General features: G+C 39.0%; 2 protein-coding genes across 11 annotated transcripts in view; one reads left to right on the forward strand and one right to left on the reverse strand.

The window, feature by feature from the left end:
- Positions 1-16,295, forward strand: part of tjp2a (tight junction protein 2a (zona occludens 2)) — a 92,669-nt gene extending 76,374 nt beyond the window's left edge. For 5 of the 9 annotated variants that reach the window (XM_057818257.1, XM_057818258.1, XM_057818251.1 and 2 more), the window contains 8 exons: positions 2,655-2,755; positions 4,317-4,541; positions 4,645-4,749; positions 9,711-9,914; positions 10,122-10,136; positions 10,337-10,414; positions 13,739-13,824; positions 14,934-16,295. In XM_057818257.1, coding sequence (XP_057674240.1) covers positions 2,655-2,755; positions 4,317-4,541; positions 4,645-4,749; positions 9,711-9,914; positions 10,122-10,136; positions 10,337-10,414; positions 13,739-13,824; positions 14,934-15,090 — 971 coding nt within the window. In that variant the 3' untranslated portion in view covers positions 15,091-16,295. The remainder of the gene's footprint in view (positions 1-2,654; positions 2,756-4,316; positions 4,542-4,644; positions 4,750-9,710; positions 9,915-10,121; positions 10,137-10,336; positions 10,415-13,738; positions 13,825-14,933) is intronic. The other 4 variants (XM_057818254.1, XM_057818259.1, XM_057818253.1 and 1 more) reach the window with 3 other exon arrangements.
- A 2,955-nt stretch (positions 16,296-19,250) lies between these two features.
- LOC130905865 (amyloid-beta A4 precursor protein-binding family A member 1-like) overlaps positions 19,251-23,490 on the reverse strand; it is a 40,079-nt gene continuing 35,839 nt past the window's right edge. The window contains exons 10-14 of one of the 2 annotated variants that reach the window (XM_057819613.1): positions 23,236-23,415; positions 21,358-21,570; positions 21,160-21,279; positions 20,944-21,084; positions 19,251-20,880 (exon numbers count right to left, since the gene is read on the reverse strand). In XM_057819613.1, the coding sequence (XP_057675596.1) occupies positions 20,809-20,880; positions 20,944-21,084; positions 21,160-21,279; positions 21,358-21,570; positions 23,236-23,415 (726 nt within the window). In that variant the 3' untranslated portion in view covers positions 19,251-20,808. The remainder of the gene's footprint in view (positions 20,881-20,943; positions 21,085-21,159; positions 21,280-21,357; positions 21,571-23,235; positions 23,416-23,490) is intronic. The other variant, XM_057819612.1, reaches the window with a different exon arrangement.

Consider the following 23,490-nt stretch of genomic DNA (forward strand, 5'->3'; position numbering starts at 1 on the left):
TAAGAAGTGGACTGTCTCGCCAAACTCCACTACTGCTGCAAGTTTTGTTGCAACCCGGGAGATAATGGAGACATTCATCAACATATCAGCACACCTAATGGCAGACTTCAAAAACAAAACCGAGATAATACAGAAAACCAAAGACATGCCCAGATGAGGGGCATGTTATGCACGTTCCATTTTGTTGTTTTTCGAAACCTCAAAATAAAAATGACATCAAATATCGGATTTAGTTATTGCATTTAATTTAATAAGAGCAATGAAACAATTCATTAATATTGTAATGAAGTTAAACTTGAGGTGGCATCATACAACAGAGTAGCACGTGGTGCGTTAAAATAATAATAATAAAAATAAATAAATAAATCATGAAGTCTAATTATTTATTTTTAGCTAACTTTGTGTTTCAGCCTGTGTTTCTTTCATTATAAGGCTTATGTAAGGCTTTTAATTTTTTACGACCCCAGACATACCGGTATTTGTTTTTTTTGTTTTTGTTTTTTTATTCCAATATGGCTCTTTCAACATTTTGGGTTGCCGACCCCTGGTCTAGTTTTAATCAACGAAACCTCAGACAAATTTCGTCTAGTTTTAGTCGACAATTCACAAAATGTTTTCGTTTATAAACTTCAAAAGTTTTAGTCTATGAATGAATAAAGAAATAAATAAAAGGTTTCCAACAATTTCGAATGAACATGACAGACGAGCACATAACTGTAGAGTTTACAACATCACCATTTTCATGATGATAATTGACACTCAGCAGGAAAACTGCACATTTTTTGCAATTAATTAAACTCACCTGGACGCCACGTCACATGAGTGACACGTCCAAACACTGCTAAATGCGTTCTAACTACTCATACAATAAGAAAGTTTTATTGAGAATTTATGACTGAAACTATGGCGAATTTTCATCGCATTCTCGTGTCGTCAGACGACAACTGGCATCCATCTTGTTATGTTTTAGTCTCCCAAGACACGTTTTCAGCACGTCATCGTGACGTCATCTTAATGAAAAAAATTGTCCGTTGACGAAATATTTTCGTTATCATCATCGTTGATGAAAACAACACTGGAGCATAGGTGTCCTCGCGTTTTTGTGTCACAACAAGTGTGATAGGCGATAGGCACCATCGATTTTGAGAAAGTAAGGTATATTTTCTATTTTCTTTGCATTTTTTTCTATTATCTACTTCATTACAGGTATTAACAGTTAGGTTAGGTATATGGAATGACAAATATGTGTTTTGCTTTTGTTTTATTCAGATTTCACCACAATTATAAAATTTAATGTGGTGTGTCATTAGTGCTTGGAACGGATAAGGGCATTTTCATGTAAAACGTGTCCCTATTTACTAAATTTTCGGGTTACGAGACTACTTCCAAAACCAATTAATGTCGTATGTAGAGTTACCACTGTATTTGAAAAACACTAGGAAATCTGAATATTGTCCGAAAAGCATTACAGCTGTAGTCACAGACAAATGTGATCTGGTTCTCTTTAATGGTGTGCATTTCATACTATAGGAATCTCGATAAGTTAGTTTTGGAGATTAATATGACTCCCTGTCAAACAGTTGCTGAGGCATGCATAGTCTCCAAGTAGTAAAAGCCGTTTTAGCCTTTTTTTTAATTACTGTAACCCAGTGCTTCTCAATTATTTTCTGTTACGCCCCCCCAGGAAGATGTAAACGTTTCGCTGCCCCCCCCCACAACTCTCTGCCGCCACTCTAAATTGTATCATTTGCCTATAAATTATTAATATACTGTAAGTATACCTCTGCATAATATTGTGTCCTTTTTAATATTACAGAAAAAATATGTAGCTCAACTTAGAATAAAGTATAGAAAAGACTTAAAGTGCATCACTTTGCCTGAATTAAAACAAACAAAAAAAAAAAAAAAGTCACATCCAATCTGTAAAAATACATTCACGGTACATTTTTTTGACCATTTAATAGTGAACTATAAGTTTAGATAAAATCGAACAATAAATAATAATACATTCAAATAACCATTTAACCGTAAAAACAAAAATTAATCGAAAAAAAACAACAGTTCATTGGACAGTGGGACGTTTTTTAATTTTGCTATTTTGCGCTGAGCAACCTCGTATGCCACCTTATATGATGCTAACAGTGCTCGCTGGTTTACTGATGTAACACTGCAAAACAAAGCGGGACGATTGTTGCCAATATTCGGCACGTCTTGGCTGAAAAAAAATCAAGTGGCTTATCAATGTGAGTCTAATGTTTATCAGTGACATCTTATTTGATGTGGCTTCCTGCTGTCCGTTGCAAACATTTTGAGACACAGACTGGTCTTTCTCGTCTCCCACTGTATTAAAACTCAAAGCCAAACGCTACATACACTTAGTCATATTTCCTAGCACATCATCATATCTCCAATGCTCTTTGCTGTGTGCTCTTGTTGTGTTCAAAAATACCGCGCACACAAAATGATACAATATTCTACTATAGCAAAAAAGTATGTTCCCCAAGGTCACATGCGCCACCCCTGGCAATGCTCTGCGCCCCCCTAGGGGGGCCCGCCCCACTATTTGAGAAGTACTGCTGTAACCCTTAGTGACAATGACTAGTTTTGACTACCCGACTAAACTTGATTTTTTTTCCCTTTTAATTCTCATTCAGACACCATTGACCTCAACTCTGCCAACGATGCCTGGTATGGCAGTGTGAAAGATTCAATTCGGGAGCAGCAGGACAGAGCTGTTTGGGTCTGTGAAGGCAAGGTAAAGTTAATGGGTTCAGAGCAGTAATTCTCAAACACTTTATATCAAGTAGTACTACAACAAATTCAATCCTCTACAAATACCATCTTTATGACCGACATTAACATACAATAACATGCTAATTAAAAATGATGCAGAGATATAATGATTCAATTGAAATGCGCTGTCCATAAGTTGCCCCGATTTTACAGCAGTTGTACCCGACTCACATGATTTCGATTTTACAACGCCAGAGTCTCGTCCACCATTCCACAAGTCTCCAATCCTTTTTTTTTTTTTTTTTGTCAGTCGCGTAAACAGTACCTACTGTAGTTCTCGCCATGTCAGGATCCCTTCCTCCCGCATCAGCAGGCCGCAGGTTGATATCCCCCTACTCTTTCCACAGCGCCCTTTTCTCTCAGCAAGGCGACGCACCCGCGAGTAAAGCCCTAATAGTTTGTTGTTGTTTTTTTTAGCCTGAATGGTCATTGAATCAAACAGTATTTAACACAACGTACCTCACAGTATCTTATTTTTTACTATTAATATGAAGTGCAGTAATATTTGGACAGTTATTTTGGGGGGTTCAGGGGGTATCTTGGGGTATTTAAAGGGTTAATTCCGATTGGCGTGGGAATTCGGGTTACATCACCACCCTAGGAACAGAACTCGTTCATAACCCGGAGAATACCTGTACAAACACCATTTGCCTTTCAGACCCTGCGTGTTGGTCAGCTTTATTTCTGAAAGAAGAAAAAAGTCCTGTGCTAAAGAGAAAAACAATTGCAATGAAAAAGAAAGGTGTGAAAGGTTTTAAAAAGCTTTAAAGCTTGGAATTTTCTCAAGTTAAAGCACCACGCAGAAATTAATATATTTTATTGCATATTTTTTTGAAAATTTACCGGATCCACTTTATTTTTAGATGAGTGACTTCCGGTCTGCACGATCCTCCCTATTTTGATTGATGGATGAGGGTTGCGTCTCGCGACAAATGATAAACTCTGCTGTTCGTTTTGGGTGCGACGCGTTTAACAGCTCCTGTGACACATCTGAAACGCAGCCATTCTGCAACTGGTGTGCACTTGCTGCTTGACTTTACCGGCAACGTTTCACTGCGTTGACGTGTCATTGTTGCTGATGTGTTGCTGGCGCGCCTGGTGTAATGCCGTGTTTAGTGGCCTTAGAAATTATGTGCAATTTTGTTGTACTGCAGCTCATTGACTCTCATTGACAGGGATAGACATCCAATCCATTTGAACTGGGAGGGTTCATTCATACGCTGACACCCTCCCAGTTCAAAATGGATTGGACATCTACTAGAGATAAACTTATTTAAATTCACAGCAGAAGAATGAATGAAAAGACACATGGTTGGGATTAAACAGGTGGTGCGTGTAAAGTTAAAAATGTATTATGTTTAATTATATTGCATGTTTTAAAGACTGAAAACAATGACCACATTATTTGTATTTAACTGGAACCACTTTGCCCACACAATTCATCTGAACTAGCATTAAAAACCACAGGGATACTTTTATACAAAACAGTTAATCGTGTCATTTTTATAACTATTTCTTTACAGTTGGATGGTTCAGAAGAGGATCTAGATCTCCATGACGACCGAATGTCCTACCTGTCAGCAATGAGCGCAGACTACCTAAGCATGGACAGCCGTCTGACCAGCGACTACGACGACACAGCCGACGAGGGTGGGGCTTACACCGACAACGAGCTGGACGAGCCAATGGACGAGCAACACCCTGTTTCGGCCATCAGTCGTTCATCGGAACCTGTGCTTCCCGACGACGTGAGTGGAGTACAAACCTAAACGCCCATTAAGTTTAGAGCACTGAAGTACAACGCAACCCTGCCACTCCTCTTGTTTCACCTGTGTGGATCTGTGTGTGTAGAAGCCCCACCCTGAACCCCGGACACGTATGAGAAGGTCAGGCAGCAGAGAGAAACTAAATAGAGAGCCTAGTCCTCCCCCTGCTTTTGTCCCTGAACCCCCAAAGGTGAGAGCAAAGTACCTTTAACCCCTGCTTTGAGTTTAGTTAAAGTCAAGCAGTCCATCCAGAATCAGATTTGGGTCTCGCTTGGTTAAAATTTAGTGTTGCACCGAAACTATTTTTTGGCCCTGATACCGATACCTGGCTGTGCAGGATTGGCCGATACCATACTGATACCACTTCGTTTGAAATACATATGTATATATACATATATATATATATATATATATATATATATATATATATATATATATACAAAAAGTGAATCCAGTTGAACTTTTTATTGCATACTTGGTATGGGTGACAATTGTTAAATAAACCTTAGCTCTCAAAGGCCAAAATCGTGCTAAATTTATGAAATTAAAACACGTATAATACCAGCCCAACAAGAGGAGGTAAAAATACAATAAATGAACTGACTAAACTTTTTCTGAGTATTGGCTGTTAAAGGCCAAACAGTGCAACTTTCATGAAATCATATGAAATAATAATTGACCACAGCATCCTGTCTCTCTATTAGCCTCCCTCTCTGTACACCAGCAACATACACTTAGCCGCTTTGCTTACTTCTAGAGCACTTTGGAATAGGCTTGCCACCTGTCCTTTGAAATAAGGAATAATTCAGAATTGGGAATTAAAAATTGTGTTACGAAATATATATAAATTAATACATTTCTATGTATTTTAGGATTTGGGGATGTCCCTTTTTTTCGTCACCTGTACGGCTTTTGGGGGGGGGGGGGTCCCTTATTTCTGAAAGTTGGCAACCCTACATCTGAATCAGGTCTCAAATTACTGTGGCATTTCTTTCAGTAAAAGACAATAAAGTAGACGTAATGAACTGGCCAGAGATTGTTTCTCCGTTCTCCTTCTCCTTCCTCTGGATGGCAGTCTTGCTGTTGCAGCCTCAAACTCTTTTTTTTTTTCACGTTTCGTCTTCAAATGTTTTATCAGGTTCAAGGTATTGAAACTGGCCGATTTAACGCCACCTCTCGAAACTTTCAGGCCGCAAATCTTGCATGCAGTTATTGTACTCGACGGAGATTATAAACTGAAATATGTCCAGACCACCGACATTTTACTCTCGTAGTTTATTTTTCTTACATATGAAAAAGCTGCCCCGCCACTGGTTGAGAGCGGCTATTGGCACACTCTCATTGGTCTGGAGCAGGCCAATAGCAATAGCTGCTTGGCATGCAAAGCGATCACATGTCATCACACAACACAGAGACGGAGTGGAGTAAGCGTCACTGGACTGGTAAATGCTATCGGCACCCCCTTTGTTGGTACTCGCCGATACCACCATTTCGGTCCGGAGCGCCCCAGTTACACTTGATGCTCAGTTGAGCTCTCACCACTTGGAAAATAACAAATAGAGGCATATGTTGTGGCGCTGGGTATATTTCCTGGAAGCCGCAACCAGGCTGCTTGTGCATAAAAGTTGCGATCCTGGAAGTGGCAACAGTTTTGACAGGCAGAAATGTCTTGGGGAAAAAAACTGATCGCGCGCCTCTTTTACCCGGGGCATACCACGCAGGTCACTTTTCAGGGTTTAATTTTCCTCTATGCATTTTTATATACAGTACTCATGTTCGGTCAGCATTAAGTTGGGAGGGGCCAGCTGGCTGATTGGAGACAACTCGGGAGACGAGCTCTGTAGAAAACTCCACCTCATCCGCTATGGGAGACCCCCAAATGGGCACTGAATTGAAGCATAATATTGAGACGTAGTTTGAAGGTTCAAGAAAAATGTGTGGAAAAAAAGAGGAGCCGGAATGCCACGTCGTGATCGTCTGCTTCCATTGTTTACGATCCTGTCATGTCGCACGAAAAAAAGCGACGGCATGACGTCCCTTCCTGAACATCCGAATGTTGTACGGAGACAGCAGTCCATATTAGGCGGCGCGTAGGCGGCGGGTAACATTACCCGCCTACGTTATCTGTCTCACAACTAATCCGGATAATGGCCATACTAGTCTGGCCGACATGCCGGATAGTCCAACTAATTGCACGTTTAAGGCCATTATCCGTCCTAGTGTAGACGCAGCCTAAGAAACTATTATGGTCAGGGGTGCACATAAATGGTCCGCATGCGCGCATACGTACTGGACTTAGACAAACGCGCTGGCCCTCAACAGGTTCCATACGCTTTTGCGTACCGATGGCTGACCACTGTATTTGCGGCGGACACGAGAAAATAACTTCTCAAAATGTCGAAGAGGCAGGCCACACTGAGTATTTACTTCCGTGTTCCCCCACCCCCGTCAAAAGACAGACAGACGACAGAGACGTCTCCGGAGCTACCGAAAAAAAGGACTTTTGCTGAAAAGTGGCTACAGGAGGTACCATGGATAGAAGCAAATGATGCTCGCACGGAAATGCAGTACAAAATGTGCCGTGAGAATCCCAGTGTCGCTGATAAGAGCAGCGCATTTTATGTAGGGTCAAAGAATTTCAGCCATCCAAACTTTGAAAAGCACGAAAAATACAGAGCATGTGGCAATTAAGCAAACTATCGATGTCAGACGTGACCCCACTCGCCCTATGGACAAGTCGCGGAATAAAGGTAATGAACAGCGACATGCACTGACAAACGTGTTTTTGCTCGCATTTTACAAAGCTAAAAATGCACGTTCAATGAGGTCTCATGAGGAGGACATCCTACTTTTAAAAAGACTTGGAGTTGATGTGTGAGCCGCATCATGCCCTTTATTTTTGAATTGGTGCTTTTTATTTCTTTACATTTCACCTCAAAGTAATGGCAATTTTGTTGTGCCAGTTGATGTTAATCAAGCATTAATTGTTAATATAATTAAATTAATTGGCTCTAAGTAAAGCTTGTCATAAATTTATCGCATCAGGCGGGTCGGCTCTCTAGCTCAATGAGGACCAAGTCACATCTCCAGGTCCTCCTCTGAGAACCTGGGCAAAAAAATTATGTGCACCCCTGATTATGGTGGAAGATTTTGATAGCAACTTTTTGCTTTTTGTTTTTTTTTTAAACGTTGACACCTTTTTAAAATGATATCTCGATTCTTGGCAGGAGCATATCGATAACCTTTTGGGATACAAAATATCACGATATGTCACGATTTTGATATTTTGTCACACCCCTAATCTCAATATGTCAAAAACAAAAGCAGCACAAACGTCACATAAAAGAATGGCACCATTTCGGGTCCATTTCGCCAAAAATGTGGGACTGCGTGATGAGGGGTGTGCCATCTTTGGCATCCCACGATTCGATTCCATTACGATTCAGGGTGCTACGATTTGATTGTTGAACGATGATCACGGTATTGACGATGATCACGGTTATCACGATTATCGATTCATCGTACATTGGTAATTAATAAAGTAGCCAAACAAATTTATGTCCATTATTTATTTGAAATATCCTAATGATTCAACAGGAATGATGGAAACATGCCTATACAACAAAAGCTGCCCTTAAACTGCCTTTTTATTTATTTATTTTAACAACAAAGCGCAAAAACATTAACTATTGTAAAGGCAGGATATATTTCTCTCAACAATCCAATAAAATTTAGACAGGTGGAATGAATTCCGCATTTTCTGGAAACAACGGGTCTTAGAAATAAGATTTTCTTTTAACCAATATACTTTGTTTTCAGAGATTTCTGTACTATTTCACGTTTGTAGTGTTAGCGCTGTACTTAATCATGGTTTTACACATTCTGCATAAAGAGTAACTTTTGTACACCAACAAACAACGCACAAATGGACATGGAAGTACACGTTAGCGAATTCGCTAACTAGCTTAGCGCTAACTGTTAACATCTCAAAAACAACAACAATAAAGGCTAAACAGTCCAAGAGGGTTTCATGTACTCACCTCTTATAGACGTACATGGGTCTTAGCAACACACTCAGGACATTTTTCAATTGACATGACTTGAAACTATTGCTGGACAACTGAAAGACAAGGAGCAACGAATGCTCTGTCTTCCCCTCTCGCTGTAAATAATAACTTGCACACAGAAGAGGAACCAAAGTGCGACCGCTGGGTCCCTGCATGTCTCATACACAAATTAATTTTCCGGTCTTTTGAAAAGGATTAAATCTCTTGCTCAGTAACCGGCAGCATCCATCATAACGTGCGGGCGTCCGTTAAAGGCAGTGGTCTCCAAACTATTCCATATAGGGCCGCAGTGGGTGCAGGATTTTGTTCCAACAAAACACCGGGACACCTTTGCACCAATCTGGTGTTTTACAAGTGAAATCAGTTGATTCCCGCCAGATGCTGCTTGTTTAACAGAAACCTCATTGGTTAAACTGTCTGTGCTCAATCGGTAGGAACAAAAACCAGGACCCACAGCGGCCCTGGAGGACTGGTTTGGAGACCCCTGGTTAAAGGTGTCGGTGGCAGACGTGTCTTGAATTTCGTTCCGCTACAAGCAGCTCTCATGAAGGTATTAGGGAAAATCGTTTTTGAACAGTTACGAATCGTAATCAAATCGTCACGTGTCAAATCGCGATGCATCAAATAATCGCTTTTTTTTGCACTCCCTTATGCGTGACGTCATCACTTAAAATTAATATCTCAAAATGATAGCAGCACACAAACACAAACGATTGACACAATTTTTTAGCCATTTTTAATCCAAATAACGGGCTGGTTGACCTCAGATTGACCTATAAAAGAAATGTTAATATATCAAAAACGATAGCACAAATCTAACGCAAACAAATGACTTAATTTTTCAATGAATTTGCGTCTGATAGGAGGCCAATCATGCAACTGTAGTTACCTATCGCAAGGGTGGGGGGGGGTGTCTCGGCTACTTATGATATCTGGAGTAGCGATGATGATTTACAATGTTTCAATCATTGAGTGTTAATTAGTGTTTTTCTTTTTTGTTATTTAATTAACTTCTGTTAATTCTTGATTCCAAACGGTCATACCAGTGCATCATATAACCTCACGTGGCTGTGTTCCACGACAGGTGCGTGCTCAGACTCGGACTGACTCATCACGCAGCTATGACTCGCACTCCAGCAGCACCATCAGCAGCGACGCAATGGGCGGGGGGAAGCCGCTGCCCCCTCCGGTGGCCCTGAAGCCCACCATTGCCCGCCTCAACCAGATGTCAGATGAGCAGAACTCAGAGAAGGAGGAGGACCCTGCCAACAAATCCTTCTTGGGCAAGGTTGTTATTACACTCATAGTTTCAGTCATATTTATTTTTAGACCTGCAGCATCCTGATGAATATTCTGCAGATGTTACTGACTAGTCCAATTTGTTAAGGCCTTTGCTTTTTCTAATTAGCTTTGCTGTTTGGTTGCTTTTGTTGATGGCTATTTTATTCCACTGTTTTTTTCCCCCACTACTTCCATGGCTTCATATGCGATTCAGCAAATGGGGGATCAGGTAATTGAATGTATGTGTCAACCCACGAATTCTACATGAAGCACTCATCGCTTGCATCTTTTTTTTTTTCCCATTCCACTCGTCCTCTTTTGAAGTCAAACGTCTCATCAAACTGAGATCACATGAGATGGATCACATGATATGATGTCAGAGAAATAGTGGCAAAAAATAACTCGTGTCAACATTTTTTTTCTTCGAAGATTAAAGCCTTTGAGAAGATGGACCACCTGGCTCGTGCACAGAGGATCCTCGAACTGCAGGAAGCCGAAAGTGCTCGAGTATGTGTTGCTCCTGCTCTAGAATGAAACAGTATTTTTACACTTCTTAGCCCACTTCAACAAAAATATCTTGACATACTAATAATTTAAGACCCATTGAGTGTACATGTAGTTGTAGAAAGTGTCATATTTTCTTTCTTTCTACCCTTAGTTATGTTGTACTGACTATGTTGTCCACTTTATCAAAAGGATTCTCAGGCTAATTTTTTGTGTCTTCAAGTGGGAAAAAAAATGTTTGTTTGTTCTCACTCCAGTGGAAGAATTTGTATATCTTTAATGGCAGCCTAAATAAACAAAAGTAATCACAAGAAAAACGATATTTTTAGATTGTAATCGCATATCTTTCAAATGTGAATATAATTAATTACATTACAAGATACCTGGACTGTGAGCAGTGGTGGGTAGAGTAGCCAAATATTTTACTAAAGAGTAGCCTTACTTAAAAATATTACTTAAATAAAAATATTCATCAAAAAATTTACAAGTACAAAAGTATTTGGTGAAAAGAATACTGAAGTAATGAGTAATATTGTACTGTAACTGTTTAAGATTTTTTTTTTAAGCAATGGTATTTTTTTTCTTCAGCACAATTATCTATATGAACTGTTATTATTATACTCTACAATAACATATTACATAATCACATTAGGCCAAAGAAATTCAAGAAAACAAAAACACTGAATTGTGGCGAGAGAAAGAAATCTACAGAAATGAAGCATTATTCGTCCAAAGAGCATGAGTGGAGAAAACTTTTCCTGCTATGAAACTAAAAGGATCAAATCTCTGGTTTTCAGTGGTCAATCAGTGCCAAATAAAAACTGGGAGAGGGATTAAAATGAGCACTTTCAATCATGTTGATAACTATGTCAAATACTTGCCACGTGATTGAACAGGCTTGCATGATCATAGAACGGCAAGCTTGAGTCTGATTGGAATAATGGAGTCGTGATTATTGTCACGACGTCTCATTGGTGAAACTGGTTGAGCCACTGTTGGTGTCTGTCGCAACCCAATGTGAGTACCGACAGGATATGAGTGGCGCATGCATATCTGTCAAGTCGTACGGTTTCGGCGTTATTTGTACAAGTGAGCACTGATTTTTAAATGTGTACACCGTAAGTTCAAAATCTGTACGTTTTTCGTGCATTACGTTTTTTTTTTTCTCTGTTCGGATTTTGTCACCGTTTCGGCAACAAGACAGTGTGTGTTACGATGCGTTACTACGTTGGTTGAATGACGCGAGAAAAGTCAGAGACACTCTGAGAGAAGAGTGTTTGTTGTGACACTGTAGCAAACGCGATGCAAGGCTAGGTGGCTCCAATATTTCCTGACTGTAGCCGACAGCCTACAATCTACGCCTAGATATCACTTGCTTATAAACCTACATGCGAATTGACAGACAGCGGGGTTAATAAACAGCCGCCATTTTAAGGCAGTAGACTTCTCAGAAAGGCTCTGGTGTAGTGAACCTTCCTGGCGAACTTAAGTCTTTTTATCTAAAATACTCCTAAATCGGAAACATTTTGACTTGAATTTATCTTACGTTAACATGTCGAAAGTAGACAGAAGGGAACTAATGCAAAAACAGTAGCAATTTTAACTTTAACAGTTGATTCACAACATTAAACAATTTCCAAACATGGCAAAGGTTACTATGTTTTTTTTTTTGTTTTTTGTTTTTTTTTATGAAAAAAAAACATGAAAGGTAACACCAATTACTATCCAAGTAACTAATTACTCTTACATTCAGGTAACTGTGTTACTAACTCAATTACTTTTTGGGAGAAGTAATTTGTAACTGTAATTAATTACATTTTAAACGTAAGATTAACAACACCGGTCATAAAGTTAAAGTCTGCAGAATAAAAAGTGACGAAAGCGGAGATTTCATTCTGCCAATTTGTTGCCGAACACAATTTGCCTGCATCTATTGCTGATCACTTCTCAGAATTAGCAAAAGAAATGTTCCCTGACTCAAAGATTGCATCGGTAAGTTAATTTTATCAATTGATCTTTTTAATTTATAATTGGACACACTAACGAACTACCATCAAGTCAAACTGAATTGCGAGCTGAAGTGCCATGAAGTTCGTCTGTTCCCTCATAACCCCTTCCTGTTCGCTGCTTTGTCTTAATAAACGAGGTATGTTGAATGATCACAATGGGAGTAGGTCATACTCCAATGTGAAACTTTAAAACTGTTCAGACCAACCAGGCACTCAGACTTCCATTCTCCATGTCAAACAGCTGAACAGGACATATTTTTAAAAATTAATAATAAACCTCAAGCGTAATCAACCCCAGCCGAAAAGAGTTCTAATTACGATGGATGACGGAAATAGCCACGCGATGATGGAAGAGCACTGCTCATGAAATTCGTCAAAACACATACTCGCGCTCATTGATTTTTGGCCACTAGATGGAGACACAAGCACTTAGACAAAGCTGTGGCTTGAGTACAAAAACTACAGCCTTCATTTATGAATATGAGACAAATATTAAATAAGAAAAATAATTGCCAACGGCAGGCAATGAAGGCTTTAAAGGTTTACTTTTAAAAATATATATTTATCAATGATGTACATAAAATCGATTTAAGCAATGTTTAATATTTGTTGTTTCTCATTTATGTCCCTGTGGTGATGTTCATGACAATTTAATTGCCGATTTTTGCAATTTGAGGTCAGGCTGGTTGCAATTCTCCGCCAAATGGGGGGATGTTCACGATAGAGCCATTTATGTATAGCCTCAAAACATGGCGGTGCGCAAACTAAACACAAATAGGTTGGGTCCAGTATCCAGATCCAGTATACAGTAATATTTCAATGGGTTTTTCTTCTACTAACCACTTCATACTGTCCATTAACATTCTAAAGAGGAGATTTGAAAGGAAAATACAGTGATCTCTTACAACTTTGTGCTTTAAACTTCAAATCATTATTTTCCTTCATATACATCTCATATCATAATTATTTAATTTGCTGTGCTTATAAAACATTTGTTAAAATATACATACCAGGGTTCTTCTTTTTTTTTTCTTTTTTTCTTTTTTTTTTAATTTGGGTGGGGGAAAAGGGAAAAACGTCTTATATGTCGTTCTTTCCAATGCTGTTAAATCTGAATAAATACATTGAGGGCAGGGGATGGCGGTCCCAATTAACTGCGAAAAAGGAGGGATCACTGTATTTTCATTATAGCACTCAAAAAAGGAAAGCTTGTTAAATCACCAACAAGACTCTTGTGTAACTATGTGGTTGGTTAGTTGTTTATTTAGTTTAAGTTGTTCTGACATATCTGGGCCTTTTTTACCCTCTCTCGCCGCAGTTGGAAATCGCCCAAAAGCACCCGGACATCTATGCAATCCCAGTCAAACAGCCCAAACCCAATCTTAATCGTCCTCAGCCAATAGGGTGAGAGTCTCATTTCATCATCAGAAATATGCAGCTACAAAAAGTAAAAAGTATGGAATCACCAGTCTCGGACGAGCACTCATCATGTAGAACAAACTCAGATAAAAAGCTTGAAAAAATAATGAATTGGTTCAAAAGTGCAACTCTTTAGCATTCAGAAACACTAAAAGAAATGAATAAGAAACATTGTGGTGATCAGTAAATGTTACTTTTATAGAGCAAGTGCAGGGAAATATACAGTGGGGAGAACAAGTATTTGATACACTGCCAATGGGTTCCCATTGGCAGTGTATCAAATACTTGTTCTCCCCACTGTATATGAAATCACTCCATTCTGAGCAAAAAAATATGGAATCATGAGAAACAAAACAAAGAAATAAGAATCAAAACACATCTCTAGTATTTAGTCTCGCAGTCTCTGAGGCATGGACCTAATGAGTATTCTTCATCAATTTGGTGCCAACTCTCTTTGATTGCAGTTGCCAGGTAATCTTTGCAGGCCGGAGCCTTGCTGTGGACCATTTTTCCACCCAAGTTTTCAATAGGGATGAGATCTGGGCTATTTGCTTGCCATGTCATTGACTGGATGAGTCTTTCTCCAAGGAATGCTTTTACAGTTTTAGCTCTGTAGCAGGATGCATTGTCATCTTGGAAAATGACATCTTTTCAATTGAAGGGATAAGAAAGCTGTCTAAAATTTCAATGTAAACTTGTGCATTTATTGAAGATTTAACCACAGCCATCTTCCCAGTGCATTTGTCTGACATATGCAGCCCCATATCATCAAGGACTGAGGGAATTTTGATGTTTTCTTCAGGCAGTCATCTTTGTAAATCTCACTGGAACAGCACCAAACCAAAGTTCCAGCATCATCACCTTGTCAAGAGTCAAGAATCTGCATTGGACAAGGTGTCAAGGGTCAAGAATCTGGATTGCAGTTTTAAACATTTATTATTTTTTTCAAGCTTTTTTTTCTGAGTTTTTTCTACATGATAAAATGGCCGAGTGAGTGTTCTGGTGATTCCATACTTTTTGCCAGGGGTTGTAGTATTTTTCCCTATCAAATCGAAGAAATCCTTCCTCACTGTATATGTTTGTGCGTTGTTCAGTTCCAGCTCCAACCCGGAGCCACAGACTCCATCCAGGCAGCAGTACTCTGAGAGTAGAGCTCACGAAGACGACGATGCAGAGTACCGCAGGCAACTGGCCGACCATAACAAGAGAGGCTACTACAACCCTCAGAAATACAAGGACACTGAGTTGTAGTCCAACAAAGGTGTATACAGTATGACATAATTATTCTACACTGTCTCTGACAAAATGCACTGGACTTGCCTGGTAATGGCTGACCAACATACTGTCGGCTGTTGCTTCACCTCAAAAACCTCGCTGTAATTTTTGTGGCATGCACTTCCTGGGACATGTTGGGTTCAGACACATTTACCTTATTGTGCGCGATCAACCAGGTAAGCCCCCCACATACACGTTTCCACCTGTCATTTGTTACTCTCATTGTATATTATTATTTTGTGACCATGTAAACATAATTTAGTTAAGAGTTGAGCTTCCACTTTTGTATAATAGTTGGACCTGGTGACCCACGGACCACTTTCTAGACAAGATGTCATGTTTCCTAATATAGTGTGCTCGCTAATGCCTTTTCACTTATAAGTCCGTTTTTAAAGTATAGAGTATATTGTATGAACTCTCAAGTTAAGAAAAATTGGGCATTTTAATGGGTGCATATTACGGTATACAGAGAGCTATTGTCCATAGTTTCGATGCCACCATGAATAGCTGTGCTCATCCACATAGAAATTAAGGTCAGTCACGTGATTTCTTGCGTACCTCGACACAACTTTACATTGGGGAACACTGCATTCTGGAATAACAGTACATGTTCGAGTGCCTTGTCTTAAAAACATATTTGAAAAATAATGCATCCTAATGATTGCAGATGGACAGAACATCAAAAATGGTCTCATCTGAGAAAATCTGAGTAGTTTGAGGTAACTACCCTTTTTGTCTTTCCACGTCTGCTCCTGCTGCTTTGGAAGCATGCGCTCGTCTCAGTGAAAAATTTAATAAAATATGGAAGTGACTGTTTAATACCTATTTATAGCTTATAGGTCATCATGTTAAAATATTAATGAAATGAACATTTTATTTTTCTTAGAAATCGGTGTTATTTTTGGTGCCAGTGGATCAAGTACTGTATGCGGTAACAGATTTGACCAAAGTTAAAATAACATTTAGGTTGGACTTCTCGGACTGCATTTATATTCTGTCTTTTCAAGCTTCTCGCAACTACAAACAGTTCTATAGTTTTTATAAAGTATATTCGTAAGTCAAATTAATTAATTGTATGTGGTGAAGACAATCATGGTGGTTTATTTTCTTTGAAATGTTTTTTTTTTTTTTTTAGTTTGTGTTGCACACTCTAGATTTCAAATAAATATTTTTTTTACAGATGTGATGGTGTTTGTTCTGTCACTAGAGAATCGTTGACAGTACTTAGCAGGGGTGGATGAAGTACTGACTTTTTTTTTTACTTAGGTAAAAGTACAGATACAGGGGCAAAAAATTACTTAAGGTACAATTATCTCAGAAAAAGATTTACTCAGGTATAAGTACAAAAGTACTTGCTCCAAAATTTACAAGTAAAATGCAAAAAGATACAAAAATGTGATATATATTTATGTATTTTATATTTTAAATATAAATATATAATTGTGCAGTATGGGGGAAAAAATAATATTATTGACTGCACTGTAAACAGAAGCTTAACAAGCTCAAAAAACTCCCAAAAAATATCTTAACCCTATACATTGAGCATTTTATGTGAAATTAGGGGGTTAATTTTTTAATGAGTATTTATGAATTTAAAAGAAAAAAAAAAAAACTTTCAGACGTGCCTTGTTTTACATCTTTTTATTCCTACTGTATATTTTCAAAGGATTATGTTATAAACATTTTCCCCATTTTTTCTTTTTTACATTTTTGAAAGTGTCATAACCAGTTAGTTGAAGAATTTCAAATGCCATATATGTAAACTCACACACATTGCTTAACTACTTATAAAATATTAATCTTAGTAAAGTTTCGACAACTGATCATGAAAATTTCACATCTTGGCTTTAATTTGACATATTGCACATCGAGGTTGAGCAAATGAGCACGGAGTAATTAACATTCCAACAATGGCACTTTTTGACAATAGTTTGTAAACAATACACTTTACTGTCATGAAACATGAAAAATAACATTTTCAATTCATTTCAATGAAATTAAACTTCTACATCTGGGAGGTGGCTGTAAACCCCCGGTTCTTCTTGGAGGGGATAAATGCCGTATTTTATCAACTCCTCTTCCGTTGAATCTGTGTCCTCTTTCTGGAGACTCATCAGACTGCATAATTTACTGCTTGTACTTGGCTCTCATGGATTATATGGTATTCTCCTGGTGTTCCACACCTTCTTCTACCCCTGCCTTGTTGTCATGCAATATGTCAAATATAAGTGTGATCAAAATCTATTATTCCAGCAAAGACAGGCTATAAAACTTGGCGACCACTGACGTGAACTCCGAAAGGATTTTTCAGCGCTACAAAACCTGTTTAGTTACGATGCAACAGTGCTGCCATCTGGTGTTGAATGAAAGCGCTACTATTCATTTATACACTGGTCAGAAATGACGTCTTTATGACGAGTACAACAGATGTTTATGGCCCAGAGAAATCAAGGGTACGCCACTTCCCAATTTGTAGAACATGGCGTGTATAGGTAAGTCTCCAAGGTACTTCCGCTTAACTTCCTTATGTCTGCAAGCAACTTCCGTTTTAGAATTTCTTCATCCAAAACAACAGTGGAGCTGGAGTAACACTAGTCATCAAAATCCCTTATAAAAGAAAATTTGGAAATATCACATCCATCTGCCGTCAACACGAAGGGGAGAGGACAACATGTCCATAAAGGCAGATGTGGAACCAAGCTCGTGTCACCACAAAGACCAAGTGTTTTTGTTGCCATATTGCCGCTGTGTTATGGAAGGTATGTTCTTATCCCTGCATTTTCATGTGTCCGGTACTCAAAAAATAGTAAAGCTGAAATCTTACGCATGATACTACTTGTTGAGTTTGTGATATATTGAGCTGTTTTGCTCATGCACCAATTGTTTTAAATAAAAAAAGAAATGGAATCACGTGTCCAAATGTTTTAATGCGATCAATATCTGCAATAAAAAAAAAGAATGATATACTATTTTTGTTTATATGTACATACCTTGTAGTATTTCCTTGTAACAACAAAATCCGTGTCAGCCCTTCTACATTCGGAAAATGTACTACAATGTGTAATTTCATCTCATTTTGATCACTCTATCTGGCGTATCAATCTATACCTCACGTCAACACAGGCTGACAGGTTGTTATAATTTTGTCCAGTAATGATCAATGAAGGGATAAGAACAATCATAAATCTCATTTATGTCGTGCTGAATCCATTTTTGGTGATTCCATGGCTTGATTTTGCAGTTTTAACTTCATCAACACACTGCTAACTTCAACCGCAACTCATGACGTTTTTTTCTAAACCGGAAGATGGCACCGCCCGTATTTCACTCTGGAAACTTGTGTATGGCGTTAATGGCGGATTGCAAGAAACCATCAGGTGCATTCCACAGGGGCGCTTCCGGGGGGGCAGGGGTGGGCAGTGCCCACCCACGGACACGCTCTGCCCACCCAAAGAAAAGTGGATGTAGTACTTGCGGCAGTCTGGGCACCGCGTATGATCCCATTCATATAGTACTGATGTGTTTTAACCTTTGCGTTCTTACCTCCTCTTTCACCTTAAAAAAATTAATGAAGAAATCAAAATTAAAAAAATAAAATGAAATGAAATGTTGGTTTTGTTCCTAGGGGGCGCTACACACATTTACGCATATTAAGATTTATTTATTTATATATATATATATATTTTTTTTTACATTTTATCAAAGTTTTCATCAGTGTTCACCTGGCTGTTGAGTTTGATAAGTTTTGAAGCGTTCTGAGGGGGTCAAAGTAGGGCTCAAAGCATCGGCGGGGCAAAGAATGACTGCTAAGGGGCGCTACATAGTATATTTGGATTTGTCTTTACACTGTATCAAAACTTGCACCTGTCTTGACCTGCCTGCCGATTTTGGTGCATTTTGAAGCATTCTTAGTGGGTCAAATTGAGCTCAAAGGGGCTGCGGAACAAAAAATAACTAATAATAATAATAATTAAACCGAGGAACCACAATAGGTTACCTAAAAAAAAACGTCATGTCCATACTGTTCAGTTGTGGATGTGTTCTTTCTAAGTCAAAAATGTGCGCTGCGTGCATGTGCGGTCATCTTGGCCATAAACGTGGCGAAAACTAAGCACTTTACACTGACTCATATGGATGTACTTACATTTGTTCATGGAAGCACTCAAGATTACTCTCTGCTCGAAATGCGCACCTTACGCCTATTCTCGCTCCCAGAATACGCAGCGCTTGTGACGTAGGACAATAACAGGACTGGTTGCTATTGGAACATACGCATACCCAAGGAACCTTGCTAAAAGGAGTATTAAAATTGCTAATTAAATCGTTTAGGATTATTTTAGATGCATATAGAGTATTCAACAAGGAATATGATAGATACCATTAATAGACTTTTTTTTTTTTTTTTTTTTTTGAAAAATCACAATTTCTTTGAGTAGTCACATGAATAATGAGGTGGCCTGTAAAAATCAACGTAAAACAACTCTGCAAGGACTTTCCAGAGAGTACTTGATGAGTCACTCTTTAAACAATCATGTGGTATTGATAGCTGATTGGACTTTCTTAAACATGTATAATCTAAGTGACATGGCTCGTGCTGATTGGGATTGATAACAGAATCATTAGATAATCTGCCAAATGATTCCATGGTATTGACACTCCCTACACTTGTCGCTGCGACAGTGCAGTAAAGCTGCGTGTGCTAAATCTGTGGCCCTCTGGGGGGCCCTGCTGGCTGGGGGCCCTAGGCAATTGCCTGGTTTGCCTAATGGGACGCGACGCCTCTGATTGTTGTGACGTGTCATTGGTGAAATTAGTAGCGCTACTCATGGCAATAGCATCACTAGCAAAAAAAAATGATAATATGTAGAATAAAGAGGAAAAATGTAACAACTCTTGTGTAGTCCAAAGTAGTGGAGTAATAGTTTTTTTCCCTCACAAATCTACTCAAGTAAAAGTAAAAAGTGGCTTAATAAAACTAATCTTAGCGGTACATTTTTCTGAAAACATTACTCAAGTAAATGTAACAGAGTACATGTAACGCGTTACTACCCACTTCTGCGTTTAACGCAGGGGACAATTCGAAAAGTAGTGAAGTTAAAAGTACAGATTCATGCTGTAAAATATAGTAAAGTCAAAAGTACCACTTCATATTTGTACCCATGTAAAGTACAGATACACAACAATGTACTTAAGTACAGTAAGTACTTCGATTACATTCAACCACTGGTACTAAGTATAAAGTAATTGAAGTTGCATAAATCTTCAATTAGACACTGCATCCACAAGTATGTCAAATACAAATCTGAAAACCAGATGTTGTTGGTGATGGCTTTGAGTTTATTAAGCAGTAATGAACATGCTTTGCTTCACTTGTTAAACATTTGCGTTGCCCTGACAATATTTAGGTCCAACATGATGATATACATTCAGATATTATAGCTATTAGACCAAAATAACATTTACTCTCTTTCCTGCCTACATATACACAATAAGACCGTCGATTTATCTTTGGTCCAACATATTGTACCACATCACAGGAGCACATAGCTCAAAAAACAAAAATTATGCTGTTGATGTCTATGTTGTGCACTGTACAGATTAAGGCAATTAGCGTGATGATGAACAGGTTGCTAAGAGGTGGACGCTACTTAAAGGAGTGAAAGCTGGATGATGAAGAGACAAAAAAACGTGTGCTCATAAGTAGACAGGTTGCTCCTGTGCTGTAAGTAGGCGGTACATGGCTGCAGGCATCGTCTTCATATGGATCTGGAATGGAAGAGAAACAAATTTTCTTTATCTTTATCATAAACCGTTTTAAATGTGACCTACCTCCCCCATGGCGTTTGATAGGATCTGAACAATCCTCTCGTGAGGTGTCGCCACGACACTCTGTCCGTTGATCTCGATGATGCGATGGCCAACGCGAACACCGCCCCTCTCTGCGATTCCTCCCCTCATTAAGCTGCAGATCTGTTAGCAAATAAAACACACAAATCAAGCAGGTATAGTCATATGACTTGACTTGAGTCATACTCAAAAACTCACAATGCCGTTCTGGACACTAAAGCCCAGTTGATATCTGAGGTCTGGCCTGCGAATGAGCACCATGGTAACAGGAGGGCACCGGACAATGTTCATCTTGATCCTGCACTGAGACTTAAGCCCCTGAAGGAAGAGTGTTTTGCATTATTCAACAGAAAAAAAAACTTTCAATTAGTCTAATATTGAAATTAGTCACGGTACCTTGATGATGCTCTGGCAGGTGCTAAGCGGTAAACCCACTAGGCTGGTGCCGTTGACAGTCATTATTTGATCACCGATGTTGAGTCGACCGGATTTCTCAGCGGGACCGGCGTGCATCATACTGGCTATAATGACTGTCGGGAGGATGGATCCCCAGCCTGATTCCACTATCACCACACCCAATATCTCCCCCTTCTGCTTCTCAATGTAAACCTGGAAGCAAGAAAACAAGGTTGGACTTTTAAAATATCTTATGAATTGCTGTCATGGATATGAAGCTTTAGATGAAGCATTTTTACTCCCAATAACACTTATACAGTACATATATGTCCGAAACTTTGCTGTTAAAAATGGTGTACATGTACAATTTTGATATCCGGTCAGGTCAGTTGCTACTGAACTTAATTTTTCTGAAGTTATTTACAGCCATGGACAATGGCTGACCTGAGTAATAGACTAATTTTGTCCAATAAAAGGGCAGACACAACTATTTCTTGATGGCGCAACACATACTGTGGTATGAAAAACTTAATTGTGAATTTCTCACATTTCTGCATCACCATCAAATGTGATCTGATCGTTGTCAAAATCAAACAGATGAAAAAACAGTGTCTGCTTTAACTAAAACCACCCAAACATTTATAGGTTTTCATATTTTAATGAGGGTAGTATACAAACAATGACAGCAGGGGGAAAAATAAGTAAGTGAACTATCACATTTAATATTTTGTGGCCCCTCCTTTGGCAGCAATAACTTCAACCAGACGCTTCCTGTAGCTGCAGATCAGTCTGGCACATCGATCAGGACTAATCTTGGCCCATTCTTCTCTACCAAACTGCTGTAGTTCAGCCAGATTCCTGGGATGTCTGGCATGAATCGCTGTTATGCCACATCATCTGAATGAGGTTCAAATCTGGACTTTGACTTGGCCACTCCAGAATGTGTATTTTGTTCTTCTGAAACTATTCTGAAGTTGATTTACTTCTGTCTTGTTGCAGCATCCATCCTCTTTTTTTTTAGCTTCAAATAGCTGACAGACAGCCTCAGGTTTTCCTGCAAAACATCCTGACAAACTTTTGAATTCATTCTTCCATTAATGATTGCAAGTTGACCAGGCCCTGAGGTAGCAAAACAGCCCCAAATCATGATGCTCCCTCCACCATGCTTCATGTAAGTCTTTAGCAGACACTCTAGGGTTCTTTTTTACCTCTCTGAAAATTCTGCGCTGAACTCTTGGCATCATCTTTGGTGGATGGCTACAGAGTAACAGTGCCAAAAAGCTCTCGATTTTGTAGACAACTTCTCTGACTGTCGATTGATGAAGATCCAGACTTTTACAGATGGTTTTGTACCCTTTTCCAGCTTTATACAAATCGGCAATCCTTGATCACAGGTCTTCAGACAGCTCTTTTGACCGAGAAATGGTGCACATCAGAAAATGCTTGTCATCAAGACAATTCTTACCAGTTGTGTGTTTTATAGTGGTTAGGGTAGCTTTAAACCACTCATCAGTGATTGGGCACACACCTGACTTAACTTTCAATTGCTCTTTAAGTTTCCTTAGGCAGAGGGTTCACATACTTATTTTTTACCCCTTGTCATTGTTTGCATGCAACCCTCATTAAAATAGGAAAACCTATACATTTTTGGGTGGTTTTAGTTGAACCAGATGCTGTTTTTTCATCTGTGTTATTTTGACAAAGTCCAGATCACATTTGATGGTGATTTTATGCAGAAATTCCCAAAGGTTCAGATACTTTTTCATACCACTGTATTTATGTTTACATTATGGCAACCATCATTACAAATGAAATGTGTTGTGCCCTTGACGGTGTGATAGTAAATGGAATTCCGCTGCCACCTTTTGGTTCGCTTACATCTCTACAGTTCTCAGACTTGGAGAAGTGGATGAGGTCATCGTTGTACATGTCCTGAGTGTTGAGTAGGTCGCTATACTCCCTCTGGCTCAGATCCTCGGGGTCGATGCCGTTGGCCCTGAGGAATTCCTGATAGGCCACACTGAAGGACTGACCAATGGACTGCGCAATCAGCTGGGCCTGAAGAAGATGAAGACATTTTCATCCAGAGAAAAAAATCTTAAATGGCTTTTTACCTAGTATGTTTCCGCTCCT

The sequence above is a fragment of the Corythoichthys intestinalis genome, chromosome 17 (genome assembly GCF_030265065.1).
Source record: "Corythoichthys intestinalis isolate RoL2023-P3 chromosome 17, ASM3026506v1, whole genome shotgun sequence".
NCBI lineage: Eukaryota > Metazoa > Chordata > Actinopteri > Syngnathiformes > Syngnathidae > Corythoichthys > Corythoichthys intestinalis.